This window comes from Ovis aries, chromosome 24 (assembly GCF_016772045.2).
Source record: "Ovis aries strain OAR_USU_Benz2616 breed Rambouillet chromosome 24, ARS-UI_Ramb_v3.0, whole genome shotgun sequence".
Classification (NCBI taxonomy): domain Eukaryota; kingdom Metazoa; phylum Chordata; class Mammalia; order Artiodactyla; family Bovidae; genus Ovis; species Ovis aries.
Window position 1 is genome coordinate 2,635,165 of NC_056077.1, and position 23,027 is coordinate 2,658,191.

The 23,027-nt window shown below is 54.7% G+C and overlaps 1 protein-coding gene across 3 annotated transcripts; it reads right to left on the bottom strand.

Moving 5' to 3' along the window:
• Positions 1-905: 905 nt before the first annotated feature.
• On the bottom strand, positions 906-8,924 carry PRSS27 (serine protease 27). Of its 3 annotated transcripts, none has more exons than XM_012103989.3 (7): positions 8,877-8,924; positions 8,469-8,619; positions 4,659-4,685; positions 3,837-3,999; positions 2,499-2,770; positions 1,764-1,933; positions 906-1,333 (listed from the first exon to the last, which is right to left on the bottom strand). In XM_012103989.3, the coding sequence occupies exons 1-7, from the start codon at positions 8,907-8,909 to the stop codon at positions 1,040-1,042; spliced, it is 1,110 nt and encodes a 369-aa protein (XP_011959379.3). In that variant the 5' UTR covers positions 8,910-8,924; the 3' UTR covers positions 906-1,039. The 3 variants fall into 3 exon arrangements, with proteins under 3 accessions (XP_011959379.3, XP_042095975.1, XP_042095974.1); XM_042240041.1 differs by lacking the exon at positions 8,877-8,924 and adding an exon at positions 5,197-5,349 and having other exon boundaries at positions 8,469-8,587; XM_042240040.1 differs by lacking the exon at positions 8,877-8,924 and having other exon boundaries at positions 8,427-8,627.
• Positions 8,925-23,027: the final 14,103 nt, after the last annotated feature.

Below are 23,027 nucleotides of genomic sequence, written 5' to 3' on the forward strand. Positions count from 1 at the left end.
GGCAGGGAATCCCCAGGAGTCCTCGCAGAAACTATGAACTGCTCCGGCAAACAATCTGAATCCCAAACGTGGAGCAAGGGGGAAGGGGGCGGTCCTGGCCCAGGGAGCTGTCGAGGCCTGTCTGCTGGGGGCCTGGCCCGCAGACCTCCGAGCCTCATCATGGCCTGGGCCTCCCTCTTCTGTGTGACACCATCCAAGCCTGGCCGGCAGCGTGTGGTCTCCAGGAGGGCTCTGCCCACCCCTGCATCCCCGGGTCTGGGGGGGTTCAGCTGGCTGGGCTGTTGGTTCTGCAGGGTCCCTGGACGCTTCCAGGTGGCTGTGGAGCCTTGCCTGACGTATGCTTGGGCGAGTTCACCATCCACACTGTGGCCTGACCTGGGAGGCTGGTGGAGGTGCTGCCCAGGGTCACAGGAGATAAATGGTCTCCCAGCTGGTGTGGACCCCTACTCCAGCCTCCCACCCCCAAAACTTCAGATTCACCTGTGAGGAGGTTGACACGGAGGGAGGGAGGGCGTGGAGGAAAGGAAGCCAGGGTTCAAGGGGCCCTGGGGCACCAGGAGCAGCCCCTGCCTCCGCACAGCATCTCAGCCTCACCAAGGGACGTTGTTGGGTGAGTCCGACAGGCAGTGGGGGTTGCTCCCTGACGCCCCACAGAGCCCCCTCCTCCAGAGCTCTGCTGGGCCCCCCTGCCAGTGTCGGTCGCTGCCCCCAGTGCCATCCCCGGGTGCCCGTTGGTGACACATGGTGACAATCAGGTTGGCGAAAAAGGACACAGGTTGGGGGGTGGGGAGGCTGCCCGTGTGGGGCTGGGTGACATCCAGCTTCCAGTGTGGAGCTTCGCCCCCACACCCCTCCCTAGCACCAGACGCCATGCCCCTGAGGGGCCACGTCCAGACAGCCAGCCCTGAGGTTGGGTCTTTATTGGAGAGTGAACATAAATAAAAATAAGTGGGAACTGGAGAGGAGGGGGAACTGGAGGGCTATTTACAAATGTACACCGTGGACCTGGGCGGCCACTGCCCACCGGCCCGAGCAAGGCTCAGAGCAAAGCGAGCAGGGCTGCGAGGACCAGGACGGCTCGGGCAGCCAGGCAGCGTGCGGAGTTCCGACTGAGGGGCTGCCAGCTCCGAGGGTCCCGCTTCTGGGCACCGCCCGGCCCTGCCCGCTGGAACTGCAGCTCTGGGATGATCCGGTGAATCCAGTCATGGTGGGAGGTGAGCCGGATGTAGACACCTGGGCGGTTGCGGCGGGCGCAGCCCTCGCCCCAGCTGATCACCCCGGCCTGCAGCCACACCTGGCCCACAAGGCACACCAGGGGGCCCCCGGAGTCTCCCTGGGGCCGAAGCAGAGGTGCCTGTGTCAGCGCAGGCAGGCCGAAGAGCCGGGCTCCACAGCTGCAAGGTTCAGTGCCTGCGCCTGTCTCCCGCCCTTCACTCATCTCTGCCCAGGACACCCCCGCCCCCGCGGTCCTTCCTTTCCAGCCTGGGGTGCCTATTTCTCTAGCATTGCCACACTACCCACCCTGAATCACCTCAGAGAAGTGTCTTGAAGATGTAGCTTCCTGAGTCCCACTGCAGACCCACTGACTGACTCCCCCAGGCGGAACCCAGGAACCTACTTTCCCGGCTGGTTGAATGCATAGCTCTGGTCTGGGCCCTGTGGGCCCACCTCCTGGGCCTTGTCCCTTGTCCCAGGTGGGCTGGTTTCCGCCTGGGGCCCAGGGAGCAGGGCTCAGCCTCGGCCCGCCCCACCCCAGTGCCTACCTTGCAGGCGTCCTTCTTGCCCTCCGCGAAGCCTGCGCACAACATGTCGTCCTTGATGGTTCTGGGCTGGAAGCTGGACTCCGCATCCTTGCTATAGAGCAGGTTGCACTTGGGCGTGTCGATGATGGGCACGGCGAGCTTCTGCAGGGTCCGGGGTTTGGGCAGGCTGTCTACAGAGGGGAGACAGCAGGTGTGGCTCAGGGGACAGTCTCACCGGGGGCCCCAGGCCCTGGTTCTCAAGAACTGCAGCTCTGTCCCACCTGCTTTTCTCTTGTGTTTTTAGATCTTCTGGCTGGAGTCTGTGAGACAGAGTTCCTTCTTCCCACCTCCCACCCACCAGGCCAGGCTCTTTCTGTTCCCTGTGGCCCCTCCTCCTCTGTCTGCTGCCCCTTTCCCATACCTACTCCACCCATTTGAGCAGTGATCTTGTGGACCTTCCTGGTGGCTCAGACGGTAAAGAATCTATCTGCAGTGCAGGAGACCAGGGTTCGATCCCCGGGTTGGGAAGATCCGCTGAAGAAGGGAATGGCTACCCACTCCAGTATTCTTGCCTAGAGAACCCCGTGGACAGAGGAGCCTGGTGGGCTACAGTCCATGGGGTCACAGAGAGTCGGACACGACTGAGCGACTAACACACGTGTGGCAGTTTGAACAGAAGATGGTTGGTTCAGGGTGGCCCCCAGGCTGCCTTCTCTAGGCCCGCCACCCTTTCTCTCCCCGCCCTGCCCCCAGTACCTTGCTCACTGGGGCTGCCCCAGCCGGTGACCCAGCAGTTCATGCCCGACTCAAAGACGACTGAGGGGTCAGGCACACACACGGGGAGGATGTAGTTGGTGAAGGTCACAGGTGCCTCCAGCTCCACCAGGGCCACGTCGGCGCTAGAGGCCATGCCTTGGTACTGGGGGTTGCTCTCGACCCGCTTCACCCGGGCATACACGGCATGTGGCCCTGGCCTCGCCAGCTGCAGCACCCCCAGCAGAACCTGGTACAGGGATGTTTCAGAGGTGCTGGTGGGAGAGTAGAAACCTGGTGTGAGGCGGCCGGGGAGGCGTCAGCGGAAGTTAAGGGGATGAGAAGTAGGGAGGAGTTGGACTTCCTCCCCGCTCCCCAGGGTGCTGACAGCTCAGTCTACACTTTGTCTTCCGGAGTGCACTCTCCAGGGGGGTGTACTACGGGATGAGGTGGGAAAGGGTGTAAACCCCAAGCAGCTTTAAATTCCCGGCTCCACCCTGGCCAGCCCAGCCACCTCGCGCAAGTCACCCAGCAAGTTCTCTGTGACTCCGTTTCCTTGTCTGTAAAGTGGGGACAGTAACAGTCCCCACCTGAAAGGCTGTCTGTGGGGGTCGAAGATGATCACCCACCAGGGTCCAGCCTGAGGCAAGTGACTTGCTCCCTCTGAGCCTGGATTTCTGAACTCGAGATGTGAGGTTTTAGAATTGCAAGAGCTGTGGTGTGGCGAGAGCTGAGATGCCTGGGCAGCCCTGAAGGCCCCGGACCAGGCAGGTCACGGCGTGGAGGCAGGGTTGGGTGGCCGGGCCCTTGGTTAGGGGCAGTGTAGGTGACCTCAGCGTGAGGAGGAGGAATGGCCGTTCTGCCTCGTCCACCTGTGCCCAGAGCCCCGACCAGAAAGGGAGCGTCTGGATTTGAGGTGTGGGAGGAGACGAGGAAGAGAGGCAGGCAACGGGAGGACCCTGCGGCCAGCAGCAGGGGCGGCCCGTCTGGCGGAAGCACCTCACTGTGAGCCCCCGGGGGGGGAATGGATCGCGCCCAGCTGGGCTGGGGGCAACGAGAGGCCGGAAGCGGGGGCTGCTGCTGGAAGCTGGCCCCGAGGCTGGACCCAAAGGGAGCCCTGGCAAAGAAGGCTCAGATGACGCAGACGCAGCCTCTCTCGGGCCGTGGGGGCTCGGCCAGGGCGCCCCGCACGGCCACTGTCCGCGGGCCGGCGCTGTCCGCGGTGCTGAAGCCCGGCGTTTGCGGGAGGCGAGCGGAGAGGGCGCGGTTCCGTCGCACGATCTGTGCCCCTGGCCCATCGGCGGAGGGCAGGGAGCCGAGTGCCCGGCGCGGCCGACTCACTTGGAGAAGCAGTGCGCGGCGGTGAGGACCCACCGGTCCGTGATGAGGCTGCCCCCGCAGAAGTGGCTTCCGTTTCGCTGAATGCTGACCTGCCAAGGCCACTCTCCCTCCAAGGCGTTCTGCCCGCCCACCATCCGATTCAGCATCCGCGGGCGCCCGCAGGCTGGGGGAACAGAGCCGGGGCGGGGCTGGGGGGGGCGCCCATCCCCCAGCTCTGATTCCCACCCCAAAAACCACACTCAAGCCTTCCTATCCTGTTCACTTCGCTTTCCTGCCCCTGACCCGCTCTGGGACCTTAGGCCTAAATCGGAAGCCTGGGCATCAGTCAGCCTCTGACGCAGGCTGTGGGCCCCTTGCCCCTCACCTGTGACACCTGACCTTCTGGGCGGTGGGGGTGAGATAACACGGGTAAAGGTCTTACCCCACCCCCCGGCCAGACGGTAAAGCGTCTGCCTACAATGCGGGAGACCCAGGTTCAATCCCTGGGTCGGGAAGATCCTCTGGAGAAGGAAATAGCAGCCCACTCCAGTACTCTTGCCTGGAGAATCCCATGGACAGAAGAGCCTGGTAGTCTACAGTCCATGGGGTCGCAAAGAGTCAGACACGACTGAGTGACTTCACTTTCCAGCCTGACAAATGGGCCCCCGGACCTTCCCCTTCCACCCCAAATTCCTGTCTAGGCTCCCCAGTTTTCCCCACTGTGGGATTCCTGTCCCGGGCCCATTCATTATGGGTCTCACTGGGGATGGGGGTCCTGGCCAGTCTCGGAGATCTCAGCCAAGCCCATTCCTGTCCCCCTACCCAAAATCCTTGGATCCTTACCATTTAGTGCCTCGCCCCCCTGAGTTCCTGAAAATGAGAAAAAAGAGGGTGATCAGCCAACTTTGCCCAAGCTGCGGTCCTCTGCTTGGACCTCTAAGGTCCTCTGCGGGTCCTTAGCCTGTCCCCTGCTGCACACCCAGCTTCCTGCAGACTCCACAGGACTGTCCACCGGGGACCTGGCAGGAGAGGCTAGCAGCCTTCAGCTGCAGGTCCTGCCCCCACAGTGTGCACAGGCCGGGCTGTGGGCCAGGGCTCACCTGCAAGGAAAGACAGGCACCCTGCCACACGAGGACCAATCAGAGAGGCCAGGGAGGGGACTCCGTCAGAGCTTGACCCTCCCACTTGGGGCAAGAGGGCTCCTTTGGGACCCCACTAGGGCTTTCCCTCCACACCCCACACTCGTCCTCGTCTGGAAGCTCTGCTGAGGATCTGGCCTTCCACCCCGGGGCTGTGGGGCCTCCCCCCGCAACCCCCTCCTCCAGCCTAGGGCTGGCTGGGATAAGGGGCCAGACAGAGTGAGCGAGGCTCCACATCCAACCGCCTGCCCAGCCGCTTGGGTCTCGCTCGTCTCAGGGGAGTAGAAAGGCCAGCCGGTGGTCGTGGGTCAGTCCTCCTAAGATCCCAAAGTCCCAGGCGCCAGCCCCTCTCTCGGGCGTTCCAGCAAGCTCACAGGCGGCCCCAGCACCCCTGCCTGTGTGAGGGACAGCAGGGGTGGTGGGAGGGCCGGGGGCACTCTTTGGAAGTGGACCCCTCTCCCTGGGACCACTGTCCCCCAGTCTTTGGACAAGGCACAGGGCCCGCCTCTTGGCCTTGACAGGCCCCTCCACCCCAGCTCAGAGACCCCAGCCAGGCCGACAGTCTCGACCAGTGCAGCTCCAGGTAGCCCGCCCCGTACGAGAGCCCTGCTTGTGGATCTGGTCACTGGGGCGGATCTGATCCGAGCTTGGGGGGTCAGGACAGCCTCTCCCCACTTCACACTCCCCCGACACTCCAGCCCCTCTCAGTAACCAGTCCCAGGCGGCTGAGGGGCCCCTGCGGCCGGGCAGGAAATGGCCGGGCTGAGCCACACCCCTCTGTGACCCTGTGGGTTTTGACAGGACCCTATTCTTCCAGCTGAGGGGCACACTCCCCAGTGCTGGGGGGGGGGGGTGGACAGTGAAGCAGTTGCAGAGGGTGCTGAGCATGGGTCAAGAGGAGCAGGCAGGCACAGGCAGGACCGGCCACTTTTCCAGGTAGAGGCGCCAACAGACACGTGGGGGTGAGGGCAGTCAGCCCAGGCCAGCAGGACATCTGCCCAGACACTGACTGTGTCAACAAGGGGCTCTTTAAAAATGCACGCGTGCCCCAGGTGGGCATTCCCTCCAGCCTCCCGTCTTAGTATAATCTGATTTCAGTTCAGTTCAGTTGCTCGGTCGTGTCTGACTCTCTGCGACCCCATGAATCGCAGCACGCCAGGCCTTCCTGTCCATCACCAACTCCGGAGTTCACTCAGACTCATGTCCATCGAGTCAGTGATGCCATCCAGCCATCTCATCCTCTGTCGTCCTCTTTTCCTCCTGCCCCCAATCCCTCCCAGCATCAGAGTCTTTTCCAATGAGTCAACTCTTCGCATGAGGTGGCCAAAGTACTGGAGTTTCAGCTTCAGCATCATTCCCTCCAAGGAAATCCCAGGGCTGATCTTCAGAATGGACTGGTTGGATCTCTTTGCAGTCCAAGGGACTCTCAAGAGTCTTCTCCAACACCACAGCTCAAAAGCATTAATTCTTCGGCGCTCAGCCTTCTTCACAGTCAGATTGATAACCCCAGACCCTGCGCTCTTGCTTCTTGCACAAAGCTGAAATGCCCTGGCCAGCTTTTTCCCTCCCCATGGGACTTTCCCAGAGCCTTGCCCAGGTTCTCCCCACAGCCATCCCCGCTCCTGTACGAGTATGTGGATCCACTGTCCACGCCTGGGATCAAGGGCACTCGCACCCTGCCTGGCAGACCCTCTTGTTGAGGCTCTGCAGGCTTCTGCACCCCAGCCTGATGCACCTCGGCTTCTTGTTTGGACTGAGCCCCTGGCCTCTGAGGCTCCCCTGGTGGCTCAGATGGTAAAGAATCCATCTGTGATGAAGGAGAACCAGGTTTGAGCACTGGGTTGGGAAGATCCCCTGGAGAAGGGAATGGCTATCCACTCCAGTATTCTTTCCTGGAGAATTCTACGGACAGAGGAGCCTGGCAGTCTACAGTCCCTGGGGTCACAAAGAATCAGACCTGACTAAGCGACCTTGACTTCACTTTTCCTGCCTGTGAATGTTTGTCCACAGCACCCCTTTCCTCCTGGGTCTAAATCCAGATTCTAGAGAGTGCTAATCCAGATCCTAATCCAGAGTGCTAAACCTAACTGAAATTCCTCCCCCTCCTCCAGGCAGCCCTCCTTGATTGTACTGTCTGGGCAGCCTGGCTCCCTTTGCTGAGCTTTCTGTCTTCCCACTTGGCCCCACAGAGCTCTGCCCACCTAGCCCTGGGGGTGAAATTGTCATCTCATCTCACCCATGAGCTCAGGATCTCTGCGGAAGCAGGGCCCGCATCCTGGGAGCCTGAGCCCAGAGAATATATAAGCGGGACAGTGGGAGCAGGACTGCCTGAGGAAGAGCGATGTGGAGACCTAGGCTGGGCAGGGTGGGCGTCCTGTTAGGGCTGGGTAAGCCAGCAGGGTGTCAGGCCCCTCTTCTGGTTCCAGGGCCCTTCTGCTCCTGTATCTGGTTGCTTGTGGAGGCAGGAGAGACCCAAGGCTTTAGGAGAGAACAGCCAGAGATGAGAGGCCAGGATGGTGCTGAAGGAGTTCAGGCCTCTGGTGTCAGCTGTTGGAGAGCCAAGTGCAGGCCGCTGTTTGCACTTTGGCAATGACCTCGATTACTCCACCCACCAGGAGCAATCACAGGGTTACACACCCTGGCAAAGAAGAGCTCCCTCAAAGAACGCTGCTATCCTGGTGCCAGGGGAGGAAGGCAGGGCGCGAGGCCTGGGGGTCCCTGTGGAGCCCAAGGAGTCTGGGGTCTCCCCACCAAGGTGCCTCCTCCCCGGTGGGAAGCCTGGAGCCCTGGCAGGGCTGCAGCCCAGGCTGACAGCCGGGCCCTGCGAGGTGACTTGAGGACACGGAAGTGAGGAGGTGGCTGGGCAGGCCAGGCGGGCCCAGGAATGCAGGAGAGTTTCTCCAGCAGAGAGCAGCCTGCCCGGCTGGGAGGGGCCTGGCAGGTGGGGCCCCTGGCTGACACCTGCTCACCCTTACTGGGGCCTGGGAGAGGGGCCAGGGTGCAGGAGCCGCCCCCCGCCCCTTCCCACCTGCACCCCTGCCCCGTGTCCTGCTGAGCGCCCCTGGCCTTCTGTGGCTCACTGGCTCAGGCCGTGCTCGGCCACCCTTCCTGGCCCTGCGGATGCTGGCCCTGGGCTAGAGGCCAGCAGTCTTGAGTTCAGATCCTGCACCCAGGCAGCCCTGTGTTTGTGCCTTGGAGAGACCAAGATGAGAGGAAGCGGAATGCCAAGCCCAGAACTTGGCCCTGCTCACTCGAGGCAGCGGGAACAAGGGTGGGGGTGCGGGTGGGGGTGGATCCTGCCCGGGTCACCGCCTCAGGGCGCTCGCAGGCCTGCACCCACGCTGCCTTCCCCACTTCACTCCCCCAGGTGGGATGTCTGGAACCTTCCTCCTGCGAGAAGAGGAGGCCAGTGCTGCAGCCCCCAGCCTGGCCAGGGAGTGGGGACTGGGCTACAGCTGCCAACAGGACAGACCTGTAGGACCTGTAGGACTCTCCTGCGATCTGTAGGACTCACCGGACCGCAGCAACAGCAGGAGCAGAGCCACGGCTGGCACCTGCCTCATGGTCTCGGCCTGGCTGGAGTGCCCGCCGGGCAGGAGACAGCGGTGGCAGGAGTCGCGAGTGCTCGAGCACGACGTTCGGGGCTCCATGAAGTGGGTTATATGCTGCAGATGAGTGTCAGCTCGGCTATGCTGCTGGACCTGTCAGCCTGGCCAGCCCAGTTCCTCTCGACAGGAAGGAGGCACCCCAGAACTCTGGTTCCTCCATGACCTGGCCCTGAACCCCAAGGGGCCAGAACCCTCACCCAAGGGTTTGAGGCCAGGGTGCATAGGCCCTATTCAGGCTGCTTGTGGCCTGGAGTTCTACCCCTACCCTGGCTGACCACATCCCCCAACCGACCACAGGCCCCACATTAACTCACTGCCGTCCGCCCATGAGAGCCTCCCTGTTTCATTCATTCATTGATTTCATTTGTTCATTCATTCGTATTGATTCTCTACTTCCCAGGTGACACTGGTGGTGAAGAACCTGTCTTCCAAAGCAGGAGACACAGAGCTGCCGATTTGATTCCTGAAGGAAGATCCCTGGAGAAGGAAATGGCAACCCGCTCCCGGATTCTTGCCCGGAAAATTCCATGGACAGAGGAGCCTGGCAGGCTACGGTCCATAGGGTCACAAAGAGTTGGGCATGACTGAGCTCACAGGCATCTGCGCACACGCGGACACACACACACACACACACAGTCCATAGGGTCACCAAGAGTCTGGTATGACTGAACCCAAGAGTGCGCGTGCGTTCGCACACTCACACACACACACACACACACACACACACACACAATGTACCCCACATCAGTGAATGAAACAGAGTCCAGGACTGGGTTTTACACTTTTGTGGGGGATGGGCACAAAAAGTCCCGGTCCCCTGTGCTTATGGAACAAAGTGGGGCAGGGAAGGAGTCTGGAGTGGGGGTCCCCAACCGACATCAGCGCCCTAGCCGGCCCTCCGTCCAGGGACTGGGTCCCAGCAGTTCCAGGACTCCCAAGGAGGCCACGACCACCTGCCGGCGGCACCCTCCTACCCCAGCCGGAGGGTGGGGGCAGTGGGGGGGCTTCCCGGAACCGAGGGCCGGGTGGGCGGGGCCGAAGCTGGTTCTGGGAAGGCAGGGCTGGTTGACCATACCGTGTTCCTGCCCCGGGCGTGGCAGGCCGGGTTGGGGACGTGCAGCCGCCGCGGAAGCGGCTCCGGGAGGAAGTTATCTGGGGCACAGGGCTGATGTCAGAGGCTCTGGTCTGGGTTCGGCTTGGTGCCAGGGCCGGGGACCAGGTCCGGCAGACCCCAGACCCCAAGCCTGGCGTGGGGAGCGCTGGAGCACAGGCAGAGCCCGGCCTCAGCCTCCCGGCCTGCGCAGAGGGTGCGGCACACCCCGGGGGGCGCAGGGGCCGAGGCCGGCCGCCCCCTCCCCGTCCCCCGCCCCCCGGCCCTGGAGCGCCGGGTCCGCACAGTCCTGCCCTCCGATGGCCGGGCGGCCGGGCAGAGCCAGGCCTTGGGGGGGCTCCCTCCGCTCCTCGCTGTCCCCTTCCTCCCAGTCCGGCCCCTGCCCCTCTCCTGCTCCCCTCCCTTCTCCAGCAGCCCTGCGAGGGGAAGGGGGCGTCACCCGCAGTTGGGGCCTGTCACACACGCCCCCTCTCTCCCCGCCTCCGCCGCGGCCCCCTCGGCGCTGCGTCCTGTGCTCCCTGGGGAGGGGGGAGTGTGGAAGCCGGGCCCAGACTCACTGGGGCTCATTGCACAAGTGTTCTGTGCGCACGCTGGGGGCCCAGCGCTGTCCCGTGCCGGGGAACATCCAGGTGAACGGTGTGGAGGGTTCGGCGAGACAGAATGAAGCTGAAAATGTCTAATCGCAAACGGGAAAGTTTCAGAAGGTCAGGACGGCGACATTCCTCCAGCACCTGATGGTCGATTCCCTGGATTTCAGAGGCCTCTCAGAATTCTTCTGGGCCAACACTGCCTCTAGGGCATCCTTCTTCGTTTTTGTTTTTTTTTTTTTTTTCAAAGCCAATTCTAAGAAGGCTGTGCCTTGAAATAAACCAAGCAACAAAAGTCAGAAGTGATCAGACAGCGGGGACGCAGGGAAAGTTGGGCTCCCAGTGACTCCAGTGCCTAGAGAAGCAGCTCGTGTCCCCCTGGACACCTGTGGGCCTGGGGCCGGTGACGCCCCCACCAGGCAGGGAGCTGGGATGGGGGCTGCAGGGTGAGCAGGAAGCCAGGCCTCTTTCTCATTCCCTCCACCAAACAAAGGAGAACTGGAATCCAGAAGGATTCAGAGACTTGATTCTGTTTTATCAATTCCTCCTTAAAAAAAAAAAAGAAGTGGCTATCTACCAACTCCTTCAGGGAGCATGTTTTCTAATGTTAGAAGTCACGGTAGGGACCTCCCTGAGGGTCCAGCGGTTAAAACTCAGAGCTTGCAATGCAGGGGGCATGGGTTTGATAGTGGCTACGCACTCCAGTATTCTTTCCTGAAGAATTCCATGGACAGAGGAGACTGACAGTCCTTGGGGTGGCAAAGAGTCAGACATGACTGGGAGACTTTCACTGGGAACTAATATCCCACATGCTGTGTGGCAAAAAAAAAAAAGAAGTCACAGTAGACAGCATAATAGAGAGGTGGCCAAAAACTAAAAAAACACAAGCAAAGCTGGCTTCAAAATAAAAAAGCAGAGACTTCCCTAGTTGTCTAGTGGTTAAGATTCTGTGTTCCCAGTGCAGAGGGTCAGTGTTTGATCCGTCTGGGGAACAGTGAACTCACAAGCCACATGGTGCAGCCTGAAAAAAAAAACCAAAACAACAGTTTTTAAAATTTAAAAAAATTAAAAAGCAAACAATAGGAAAAATATTTGCAGGAAATGTGGCCAAATGCTGACAACATTATTGTCCAGAGCGCTTAAGAAATTGATCAGGCAAAGCCTGGACCCCTAAAGACAAAATGAATGAAGGACACAGACAAGTCTTGGAAGAGGAAACCAATTTGGCTAATAGACTTACTGAGAAATATTCAGCCTCAGTAATTAAAGAAATGCAAATCAAAGCTACAGCAAGGAGATGTGTGGAGTTATCTCAGCCTTGGTGGAATGCTGTTAGTCGAGGCTATGGGGCAATGTGCCAGCTGGTGGGCATATAACTGGCCCAGCCCGTTTGTAAATCAGTTTGTTAGTGTTTGCTTCAACTTTTTAAAATAGTTATTCCCTCTGACTCAGTGAATTCATCACTGAAAGTCTATTCTAAGAAGAAAATCTTAAATACAGAAAAAGCATGAAGATGTCAGTGGTCAGCTCACTTAGAACTGCAAAAACAAAACCTTGTTTGGACATTGGTAACTAAAACAGCTTTTCAATATAATTTTTAAAAATCACACTTTCATGGAGAATGGGTAAATGTAGAAAATGCTCATGATATAAGGGGACATTTTAAAAGAATGGGTATAAAGATTTTTAGGAAGTATAATAACTGAAAATTTATAGTTTAAAACAACAGCAACAACCTCTGAAAGAAAAGTTCGCAGAATGTTCAGCAGTGACCATCTAGGAGGGATTCTGTAGTCAGTTGGATTTCTTTCCAAAGGAGATGACAGGAAGCCAGCTGACACTCTTGAAGCCCAACAGGTATTCATGGGACCTCTGCTTCTGGTTCGTGGGCCAGTTCGTGGGACCTTCCTGTGATGCTCCAGCAGAGAGACAAGCTTCAGGACCCGGTGGACAGATGGCCTTCCTTCTAGCGCCCAGGTGGTGACTTGGTTCTCCAGTCTCCAAGGTGACTCCTGGAACCAGGCACACTGCAGTCTCTTCCTCAAGGGATGCCAGTGAAGAAGGCTGGAGCCCTCCTCTGTCCCATCCAACGTGAACAAGCCCAGGAAAGGACAGTAACTGTCTCACAACTTGCCCAGGCTGGTGATATGGCTACTATGTGGCCACAGCACAGAGTGTGTTAGCAGAAAGGAGAAGGGAAGGAAACAGTTCAGCAAGAAGTGATAACCAGCACACTGACACCAGTGTGAGAGTGAAATAGACATTTTGAAACATGGAAAGTCTCAGAAAATTTTATCCCCCAGGCACGATTCTTGGGAAGCCACGGGCAGGGGTGGGGGTTGGGGAAGATGTTCTCTGACTAAAGAAAAATTAAACCAAAAAAGCAGCAAATGTGGGCTGTAGAAAACAGATCAAACTCGGAAGAAGGAGAAGGGAGTCTGTGGGATGCTGGTGAAGGGAGACTCCAGAACGGCAGCGGTGCCCCAAGCAGAGGGGGCGGTCTTCATGCACGAACACTGTGACAAAGGGGACAGGAATGCTGACATTGTCACAGTGTCTTCATCGTGCCCTCTGCCATTGCGCTATCTTTTCAATCAGATGAAACATCTGGAGAATGTAAGCCAAGAAAGAGGAAGACGTGAGACACAGGACAGGGAACCCCAACCAGGAGAAAGACAAATGGAATCCCAAGATGGTAGTTAAAGGGACATCCCAGAATGACAGTGCTACCCAGAGAGCAAGTATCCCAGAAAAAGGAAAATAGGTGTATCAAGGTGGGATTAAAAAGAAGGGAGGGAAATGAAATGATATATGTTCCTTAATGAGATTGCTCTGGTGGAGAGTCATACAGTGTGGGTAGGTACAAAGGAAATCAACAGCAACAAAGGCGATTATCAACTTTACGGGGAAAAATTAAGAAAGGAAACAAACATAGTACACTATAAGACTTGGCCATACCCCCTAAAGTCCCATCCCATTATGGCATCAGCCAGCCTTGAGGTCCAGGGTCTTGTCAACTAAACTAGATTCACATGCACTCGAGGCTTCTTGGGCATAATTCCTCTTGATCTGAAGAACTGTGAACCAGAGAGGTCACCCTGCCCACCCAACATGCAGGGGTGAGGAAGGGACAGGATGACCACCAAAGATAACCCACTCACAGCAAGGACGGGTCCACAGCATTTCTGTAATCTCCCTAAGCAACGTGCTGCCCCCTCCTGCTCAGGAGCAGGAGTGCTTAATTGTCCAGAGTCTGGAGAGACGTTCTTCGTGACTCTTAGCCTCTGAATCATCTGTGCTTTCCCATAAGACATGGTTCATGTCTATAACTGAATAGTTTTCTCTGCCAACTTGCTTCTTGTCTGTAGAAAGTTGGGAATCTAAAGAACTATCCCTTTCAGTTCAAGTTTGTAGAATTTGCTGACTTCTCAGCATAACTAATGGAGGCCAGAAGACAATGGACACGTTCTGTGTCCGACTCTGTGCGACCCCACGGACTGCAGCCTACCAGGCTCCTCCATCCATAGGATTTTCCAGGCAAGAGTCCTGGAGTGGGGTGCCATTGCCTTCTCCAGCTTAGCAGTAGCAGTAGCAGAAGACAATGGAACAAGTCTTTAAAGTGACTTCCCTCGTGGTCTAGTGGTTAAGCGTCTGCCTTCCCATGCAGAGGATGCAAGTTTGATCCCTGGTCTGGGAAATAAAATACGACAAGCAAAGAGGTGCAGCCAAAAATAAATAATAAACAAATACGGGGACCTCCCTGGTGGCAGTGAATAAGAATTCACCGGCCAGTGCAGGGGGCATGGGTTTGAGCCCTGGTCCAGGAAGTTTCCACATGCTGCAGAGCAACGAAGCCCGGGGACCACAGCCACTGAGTCTGTGTGTCACAACTGCTGAAGTCCTCTCACCTACAGCCTGTGCTTTGCAACGAGGGAAACCACCGAAACCAGAAGCCCAAGTACCACAACGACGAGCAGCCCCTGCTTGCTGTAGCTGGAGAATGTCTGTGCGAAGCAACAAGACCCAACACAGCCCTTAATTAATTAATTAAACAAATGAGGGTCTCTGTAATTTATTCCTGACTCTTACCCAGATAAAACAGCCCATCCATTTTTAGAAGCCACTTGAAGATTGATGGTTGACCCGTCTGATCCTTGACATTTACCCCCCACAAGAGGCCTGGGTTGACTGAAAAATTGAATGCAGGATATGTTTGCACAATACTTGTGATAGTTTTCAGATCATTCTGCCCCTCCCCAGTGTTTGGTATTCAGGGGCTCAAATATTGCCACAAAACTGTTCTTCTGAACTGGCACCAACTAATCACTCCACTTCAAAATAGCCTCTGTCAAGCGTGGTGCTGTAGGAGCCTGCTTTGAAGGGGTTGTGGAGAAATTCGGGCTTTCCAGGTGGCTCAGTGGTAAAGAATCTGCCTGTCAAGGCAGGAGACACAGGAGACACGGGTTTGATCCCTGGGTTGGGAAGATTTCCTGGAGTAGGAAATGGCCATCTACTCCAGTATTCTTGCCTGAGAAATTCCACAGAGGAGCTTGGAGGGCTGCCATCCATGAGGTCACAAAAGAGTTGGATAATGACTGGGCGACGGAGGACGTATGAAGGTGGAGAAATTCTGATGAGGGGAACGGAGCACACCTGGATGAGCCAGGCAGGCGCTAAGGAGGGACAAAGGCAGGTGTCACACAGGCGCGTCTCATCACCCGTGCTCTACCACGAACCTCTCAAGGTTTCCCCAGAGTCAAGAAATAACTGAACGTGTCTTCTCTGATACCTCAAGGAAACCTACTCAGGACAGAATGGGTAGACTTTTGCTCTGCTACATAACCAACCTCTCAAAGTATGCAAAACAGATTAACCTTTGCCCGACCGTCTGGTTTGTTTCTCCTTTCTTTCTCTTTGACAGTATTTATTTATTGACTCACCCCACTTTATGGAAGTATAATTAACAAATAAAATCTGTACATATTTAACGCGTACAATGTGATATTTGATACATGTGTACATTGTGAAATGGTTACCACATTCAAGCTAATTAACACATCCATCACCTGTTACCATTGTGTGTGTGGGGGGGTGTGGGGTGTGGTGAGAATGTGCATGCATGCTCAGCCACTCTGTCGTGTCCAACTCTTTGCGACCCCATAGACTGTAGCCCGCCAGGCTCCTCTGTCTATGGAATCTTCCAGGCAAGAACACTGGAGTGGATTACCATTTCCTTCTCCAGGGGATCTTCCAGACCCGGAGATCAAACCCACATCTCCGGCGTCGTAGGCGGATTCTTTACCACTGTGTTGCCTGTGGTAAGAACAGTTAATATTTAATCTCTTAGCACATTTTGAGTACACAATACAGTATCGTTAACTGTACTTACATGCTGCACCTTCAGTCCCTAGAACTTGTCATTTTTCAGGCTTTTTTTTTACATTCGTTTTCAGCTGCACGGAGTCTTCGTGCTGTGCTGGGGCTTTCTCTCGTTGCGGCAAGCAGGGGCTACTCTTGGTAGCTTTGCACAGGCTCCTCGCTGCGGTGGCTTCTTGTTTCAGAGCACGGCCTCTAGTGGGCTTGGTGGCTGTGGCTCACGGGCTCAGGAGCACAGATTCAGTGGTTGTGGCGCACGAGCTTAGTTGCTCTGTGGCATGGGCTATCCTCCTGGACCAGGGATCAAACCCGGGTCCCCAGCAGTGGCAGGTGGACTCTTAACCGCTGAGTCACCAGGGAAGTCAGAACTTATCAATCTTATAATCAGAAGTTTGTGCCCTTTGACCAGCATCTCCTCATTCCCCCCACCTCCCAGCCCTTGCCAACCACCACTGTACTCCCTGTTTCTCTGAGTCCGGCTTTTTAGGTTCCATGTAGAAGTGAGGTTGTACAGTATTTGTGTTTCTGTGCCTGGCTTATTTCACTGGGCACAATGTCCTCCAGGTTCATCCACGTTGTCCCAAATGGCAGGATTCCCGCCTCTTTTTTATAATTAAAAACGATATTTTTTTTGGCTGTGCTGTGAGGCATGTGGGACCTTAATTGCCATACTGGGGATTGAACCTATGCCCCTTGCATTGGGAGCACAGAGTCTCAGCCACTGGGCCACTAGGGAAATCCAAGATTTCCATCTTTTTATGGCTTAATGTTCCCCCATATATTTACACCACATTTTCTTTATCCGCTCATCCACTGAGGGACATGGGTTGTTTCCATACCTTGGCTACTGTGAATAGTGTTGCAATTAACAGAGGAGTGCAAATATCTTTGAAATACCGATTTCAAAGTTGCCCAGAAGTTGAATTGCTGAAACATAAGGTAAGAGCATTTTTAGTTTTATGATAAACCTCCATACTGTTTTTGTCATGTCTATATCAACTTATATTCCCACCAACAAGGAACAAGCGCTCACTTTTCTCCATACACCCTACCCAATACCTGTTAGCTCTTGTCTTTTTAATACTAATATTAGCCAGCCTCAGGGACTTTGTGCTTTCACTGCTGTAGGCCTGGGTTTGATCCCTGGTCAGGGAACTAAGATTCCAAAAGCCATATGTATTAGCCATTCTAACAGGTGTGAGGTGATATCTCAAGTGTGTTTTTTTCTTTTTTATTGTGATTCTGATTTGAATTTTCTTAATGATTAGGGATGCCAAGTATCTTTTCATATACCTGTTGGAAATCATGTGTCTTCTTTGGAAAACTAGTGACTCAGGTCCTTTGCCCATTTTTTTCTTTATTCTTACGTTGATACTTAGCAGTTTATTTGGCTGTGTTTTGTCAGGTGCGGCACTTGGGATCTTTAGATGCAGCATGCAAACTCCTGGTTATGGTGTGTGGGATCCAGTTCCCTGACCAGGGATCAACCCAGGCCCCTTGTCTGGGAAGTGCAGAGTCTTAGCCACTGGACCAACAAGGAAGTCCCTAAATTCTTTTTTAAAAATATCTTCAGGGGACTGACTTTGAATCCAGACACCCAGCTAAATGATAAATTTGCATAAAGTTTCCAAAATGGAGGGTGTGTGTGTATGTGAGAGAGAGACAGACAGACAGAGACAGAGAGAAAACAAGTGTGTTTGAAAAGAGCTTCTGACAGGCAGCGTGGGCCAGGTATGGAGTCAGGAACCTTCAGCCACACTCTGAGTCAGAATTCCTTCTGGCTGGATCACAGAAGGAGGTAGGAGATGTAGCTGGGACTGCGTGCTGCTGCAGACACAGATCAGGACAGGAGAATACAGGGAACACCCCCAGACCCTCGGTCAGGACCGGCTTTGTGCCCCCATGCTGACGGCTGCTGCTTAGCCTTGGCTGTGGGAACACCATGTCTCCAGACCCATCTCCCTCCCCTCAGCGCTCCTCTTCCAGCCAGATCTCCAAGGCCCTCTACAGACCCAGGCCTTTGCCTGAGCGGTTCTCAGCCTGGGACCCGCCCCTCTTCTTTTGACAGCTGCAAGCCCCACTTGTCCGGGTTGGGTCATAGCTTCCCTGCCTCTTCCAGAAAGAATGAGTCAATTGCTTCTTGGCCTTTTGGCTAAGATCAAGTGCAGGAAGAATGAGTCACCCGTTGGCAGCTGTACCTGCTTTTTCCAATGCGCTTATCACACTCGTAGTATTTGTCCGTTTACTGTCTCTTGACTCCCCGGGGCTGTGGATCGTGATCCACGCTGTTTTCCACAGCCTTGCCCCCCTACACAGGCCCTGAGTGCTGAACCAAGTCTTGAATGAACAGGCTGGTTTCCTGGATCCTATTCCTTCCTCTCTTCAACCTGTGCTGCGCACAGGCCCAATTCTCATCCCAAAGTAAAATTTGAATTCTATCACCCCCAACTCAAAATCCTTCCCTGGCTGACCTTCACCAGGGAAACTACTTGAAGTGTTGGCATTCAAGGCCTTGCACACCACGCAGTGAGCACTGTTAGGTCACCTGGAAAAAGGTCAGTTGAGAGGTACAGTTGAGGTTGGACAAGCTGATCTTAAGAAAATGGACAGAGCCCAGTTTAGCAGGTAATTTTCTCTCTCCCTCCCTTCCTCACTCATTGAGTACCAGGGTCAGGACCTGTGCTGGGCCTTAATAAAGAGGAAAGCAATTATGTTCCTATGCTGCCCACCCCACCACACACACACACAGACACACACACACAGACACACACACACACACACCCCAAAAGACGTGGGGCTTGTTCTCTGTCCACTCCACCTTTGTCTAACCAAAGTGGTGTGTTGATGAATGTTTGACCCCCATGGGAAGTAGGGGGGCTGTGGGGACTGATTTCTAGAGTTTACCAATTTCTGTGGGGTAAATACTCCCTTTATGGCTGATGTTAGACTAAGGTGGTCACTGAAGATGGAGTCAGAAGTAAACGTGCAGAAGCACATCATTGGTATTTCCACCACATGAATATAATAGATACAAAAACCTCAAGAACACAGATAATAGCAAAATAAATAGAAGTGATTACTTTTGATTATTTGCTACTTTTTGTCAATATAATTTAAATGTAAGTTTATATAATGCAATTTTTTTTTTTAATGTGCTGGGTCTTTGTTGCTGTGTGAGGGCTTCTCTTGTAGTGGAGCACAGGCTCTAGAGAGCTCGGGCTCAGTAGTTGCAGTGACCAGGCTTAGTTGCCACCTGGCATGTGGGATCTAAGTTCCCTGACCAGTAATGGAAACTGCAACCCCTTCTCCTGCCTTGGAAGGTGGATCCTCAACCACTAAACTAGTCCACAGCGGGGAAATCCCTATAATGTAATTTTTAACAATGAGTTTTAAAAGATAAAAGACTGTACTGCACACCCAGCTTGCAAAACTCAACATATTCTCTCCTCCCATTTTTTGTTTTATTGTTCAGTCTTTCAGTCGCGTCCGACTCTTTGTGACCCCGTGGACTGCAGCATGCCATGCCTCCCTGTCCTTCACCACCTCCCAGAGTTTGCTCAAATTCATGCCCATTGAGTCAATGATGTCATCCAATCATCTCATCCTCTGTGGCCCCCTTCTCCTCCTGCCTTCAATTTTTCTCAATATCAGGGTCTTTTCCAATGAGTCAGCTGTTCGCGTCAGGTGGCCACAGTACTGGAGCTTCTGCTTCAGCATCAGGCCTTCCAATGAACAGTCAGGGTTGACTTCCTTTAGGATGGACTCCTTTGATCTCCGCGCAGTCCAAGAGTGAGCGTGTGTATTTTACTTCCTCCACCGTGCGGGGTAACAAAGGCGGGAGGAGGGATGCGGCTCCGTGGGAAGCAGAAAACCGGGCTGCAGTCCCCCAAACGGCCACCAGGGGGCGCCAGACACAATCTGATCGGCAGCTCAGGCCAGAGGTCCCTGGGGTCCGCAGCCACTGCTGGGCTCCTGGATCATGGAGGCGCTTTTACTTGTATTTCGGGCTCGTCCAGGACCAGGGCCGCTAGCAGGGGTTTCGAGACGCGGAGGGCTCGCCCCCCACCGCGAGTACGCACATGCCCTCGGGCCCTAGACTGAGAAATCAGAATTCTCGACCCGCCACCCAGCCACGCAGCCACCCAGCTTAAGCCCCTACCCGGCGGCCTTTGCAGCCGGAAGTCGGCCGTCCTCCGCCTTCCCGGCATCCCGCGTGCTTCCGCCGGCTGAGGGTACTAGTAAGCCTGGAGCATTAGCTGGCTGGAGTGAATTAATCTGTAGGCAATTAGTTTATATTGTCCTCGGGCTGGATTAGTGCGGAGGGACGAGGGACAGGAGTTTCCTCCTGAGTGACCCTGAGGCCACAGAGCCCGGGAAATTAGGGACGGAGCTTCGCAGGCTTCCCGTGCAGGTGCGGACGAGGGCCATGTCTCGCCTGCGAAAGGCCTGCATTCTCCTCCCAGCTTTTTGTCAACAGTCTGCGTGGCCTTGGGCAAGGCGTTTGACCCCGCTGGGCTCGGGTTACGGCGGCAGACGCTGTGGGTTGACTCCCAGGCACCTGTGCCCTTTTGTCCCCGTTGGCAGGTAGTGCCCGCCCCTCAGGGTTTCCCAGGTGGCGCTAGTAATAAAGAGCCCGCCTGCCAATGCAGGAGATGTAAGAGACGCAGGTTCAATCCGTGGGTGGAGAAGATCCTTTGGAGCGGGGCATGGCCACCCGCTCCAGTATTCTTGCCTGGAGAGCCCCTTAGACTAGAGGAGCCTGGTGGGCTACAGTCCATGGGGTCGCCAAGAGTAGGATACAGCTGAAGCAACCGAGCACTCTAACCCCTCCAGCGGGTTTACTGCGGCTCTTTGCGCCCACTGTTTGTCGGTCCAGTTCCCCTCATCAAATGCTGGTTCCTTGAAAATACCATCAAAACAGCCTGCCACTAAGACTAAACTGCGTTTGTTGCTTCCCTTGTCGAGGGAGCAGCATCTTGAAAGACTCCTTCCTGGAGAGGGCAAAGTTGAGATAGGTTTCAGAGTCTGGCTTAATTTAAGGTGGACGTTAACTAGGATCGGTAGGGATCATGTTACATAGTTTAGGGCCGTTGGTCATGGTAGTTGAGGGTTTATAGTCTCAGCGAGGGAGTCTTGGATCTTCACCAGTTATTTGATACTACCTATTTAAAAACATCTTGTGGTTTTTGATGGATTTTTCTGAGGTCAAGGTGTAAAATTATTTGCACATTTTCTCTTCCTGATCAGGTGTTTCTGGGAGTAGTAAACTCATAGTAACACAGTCATGCTAGTTTGCTTCAACCAGGGTGAGTCACAGCCCTCTTCTACTTGCACCCAGAGGGATCTTGTGTGTGATTTTCTTGTGTGTGAAATGGGGATTGTGTTGCAGGGGGAGAGGGAGAAGACCAACAAGGTTCCACCTGTAGTAGCCTTTCAGACTACATCATGGTGGGGCTTACAAAAATGTGTGCGTCCTGAAAAAGAGTTCTTACTCTCAAATCTGAAAACAGAGCTGCCAAATTGAAAAGAATAGATGCGTATTAAATGTCTCCAAGATGTCACTATGTTTATTTGCCAACTGCAACTCACAGCATACAGTTCAGGGGTCATTATATTCACTCCGCAAAGGGAGGTGTGTGATGGCACGTAGTGGAGGCTTCAGGTTTACGGATTATCAAGGTCTTAAAATGGCCACGGGGCATTTCACTCTTGACCTTCCTTCTTCCCAGTCTTGTAAGTTGGGGCGAGCTCCTCCCCTTTCTGCCTTCATTTCCTCCTAGGTCTGGTGGGGAGGACAGTGCTCTGAGCAGAATAAGGAGGCTGAAGTGAGGTCATGTGTTGAGTGTGGCAGCCGGCAGTTGCAACTGAGGTGCGGATGATTCTGGAGCCCTGAGAACTGGGGTCTAGGACAGCTGTGGGAGACTGGGCCCATGGGAAGCACCAGGGAAGGACGCAGGGGGTTAATCAGGTTGGGAGAGAAAGCAGGAGAAACGCAGATGACAGTAACCACACTGTCCCAGCTCAGAGAGTCTGTGGCTTGTTCCGGTCAGTTCCTGCTAGGAAGTTCCCAACCAGGACAGGTGACAAGTGTAGGAACAACATAAAAAATATTGAACAACCAGTCCTTTACTGGCAGGAAACAGAACAGGATGGCTGGAGTCTGAGTCTCTTGGAGGCCCCGTGTCTCAATGGACATTAACCTTTAATTGCCCTGTTTGGGGTGGGCTGGAGCAGCCGGGCTAATGCAGTTGGAGGCTTGAGGAGGCAGGTATTTGCAGCCTGCAGGTGACACGAAGTTGGGCCCCAACAGGGCGTCCTGGCCGGATGTCTGCTTTGCTGGGGGTGAGTAGAGGTGGCAGGTGTGGGGTGGTGGAGGTTGGCAACACAGCCAGGTGCTGGGCAGGCGTGGGTGAGGGCCACATTCTGGTCAGGTGGGTCCTCCCTGGACACTCCCAGACCCTGGCACCTGGTGGAACTTGGGCTCCTTGGGCTCTGGAGGCATGGAGCAGAGCCCTGGCACGGAACTTTGCCAGGCTTTCTGGTCCTCCCTTTATTTAGACTGGGGGAATTCCTTCCCTCTTCCTGTTTCTAGCATTTCCTGTCTCATCTTTCCCAGCAGACCTGAGGGCAAGGTTAGCCCAAGATAAGTCTTTAGCAGTTGGAGAACTCGTTCTCCTTTCCTCCAGGGCAAGAAAGACAGAATCTTTAGACTCTTCCAGGATATGAGGGGAAATATTTGCATTTCATCTTTCTGTGGTAAAGAGAGGAAAGGAAAACAAGTCACTGTACAACTTTAGAATAGAGACTCGTTTGACAGTACATGCCAAAACCTGTATATACACTTACAACCTTTGACCTAGCCATTTCTCTTTTAGGAATGTAACTCCAGAAAATACTCAGAGATGGTCTTCAGAGATTTCTGAATAAGATCGTTTTCTGAAGTGTTCTGTACAACAGTGAAAAGAATGAGTGTCGAGTATTAATAATTGTGTTGTGAACAAATAGTTTACTGACATGGGAAGCTACCCAAATAATTACGTTCAGAAAACAAATTAATATAGTATCATGGTTCCAGTGGAAGGACTGATGTTGAAGCTGAGGCTCCAATACTTTGGCCACCTGATTCGAAGAGCTGACTCATTAGAAAAGACCCTGATGCTGGGAAAAATTGAGGGCAGGAGGAGAAGGGGATGACGGAGAATGAGATTGTTGGATGGCATCACCAACTCAATGGACATGAGTTTGAGCAAGTTCCGGGAGATGCTGAACGACAGGGAAGTTTGGGGTGCTGCAGTCCACGGGGTCGCAAAGAGTCGGACATGACTGGGCGATTCAACAACATGGTTCCAGTAATATAAAAGGATAAGTACAGAATCTATAGCCTGTTTTAT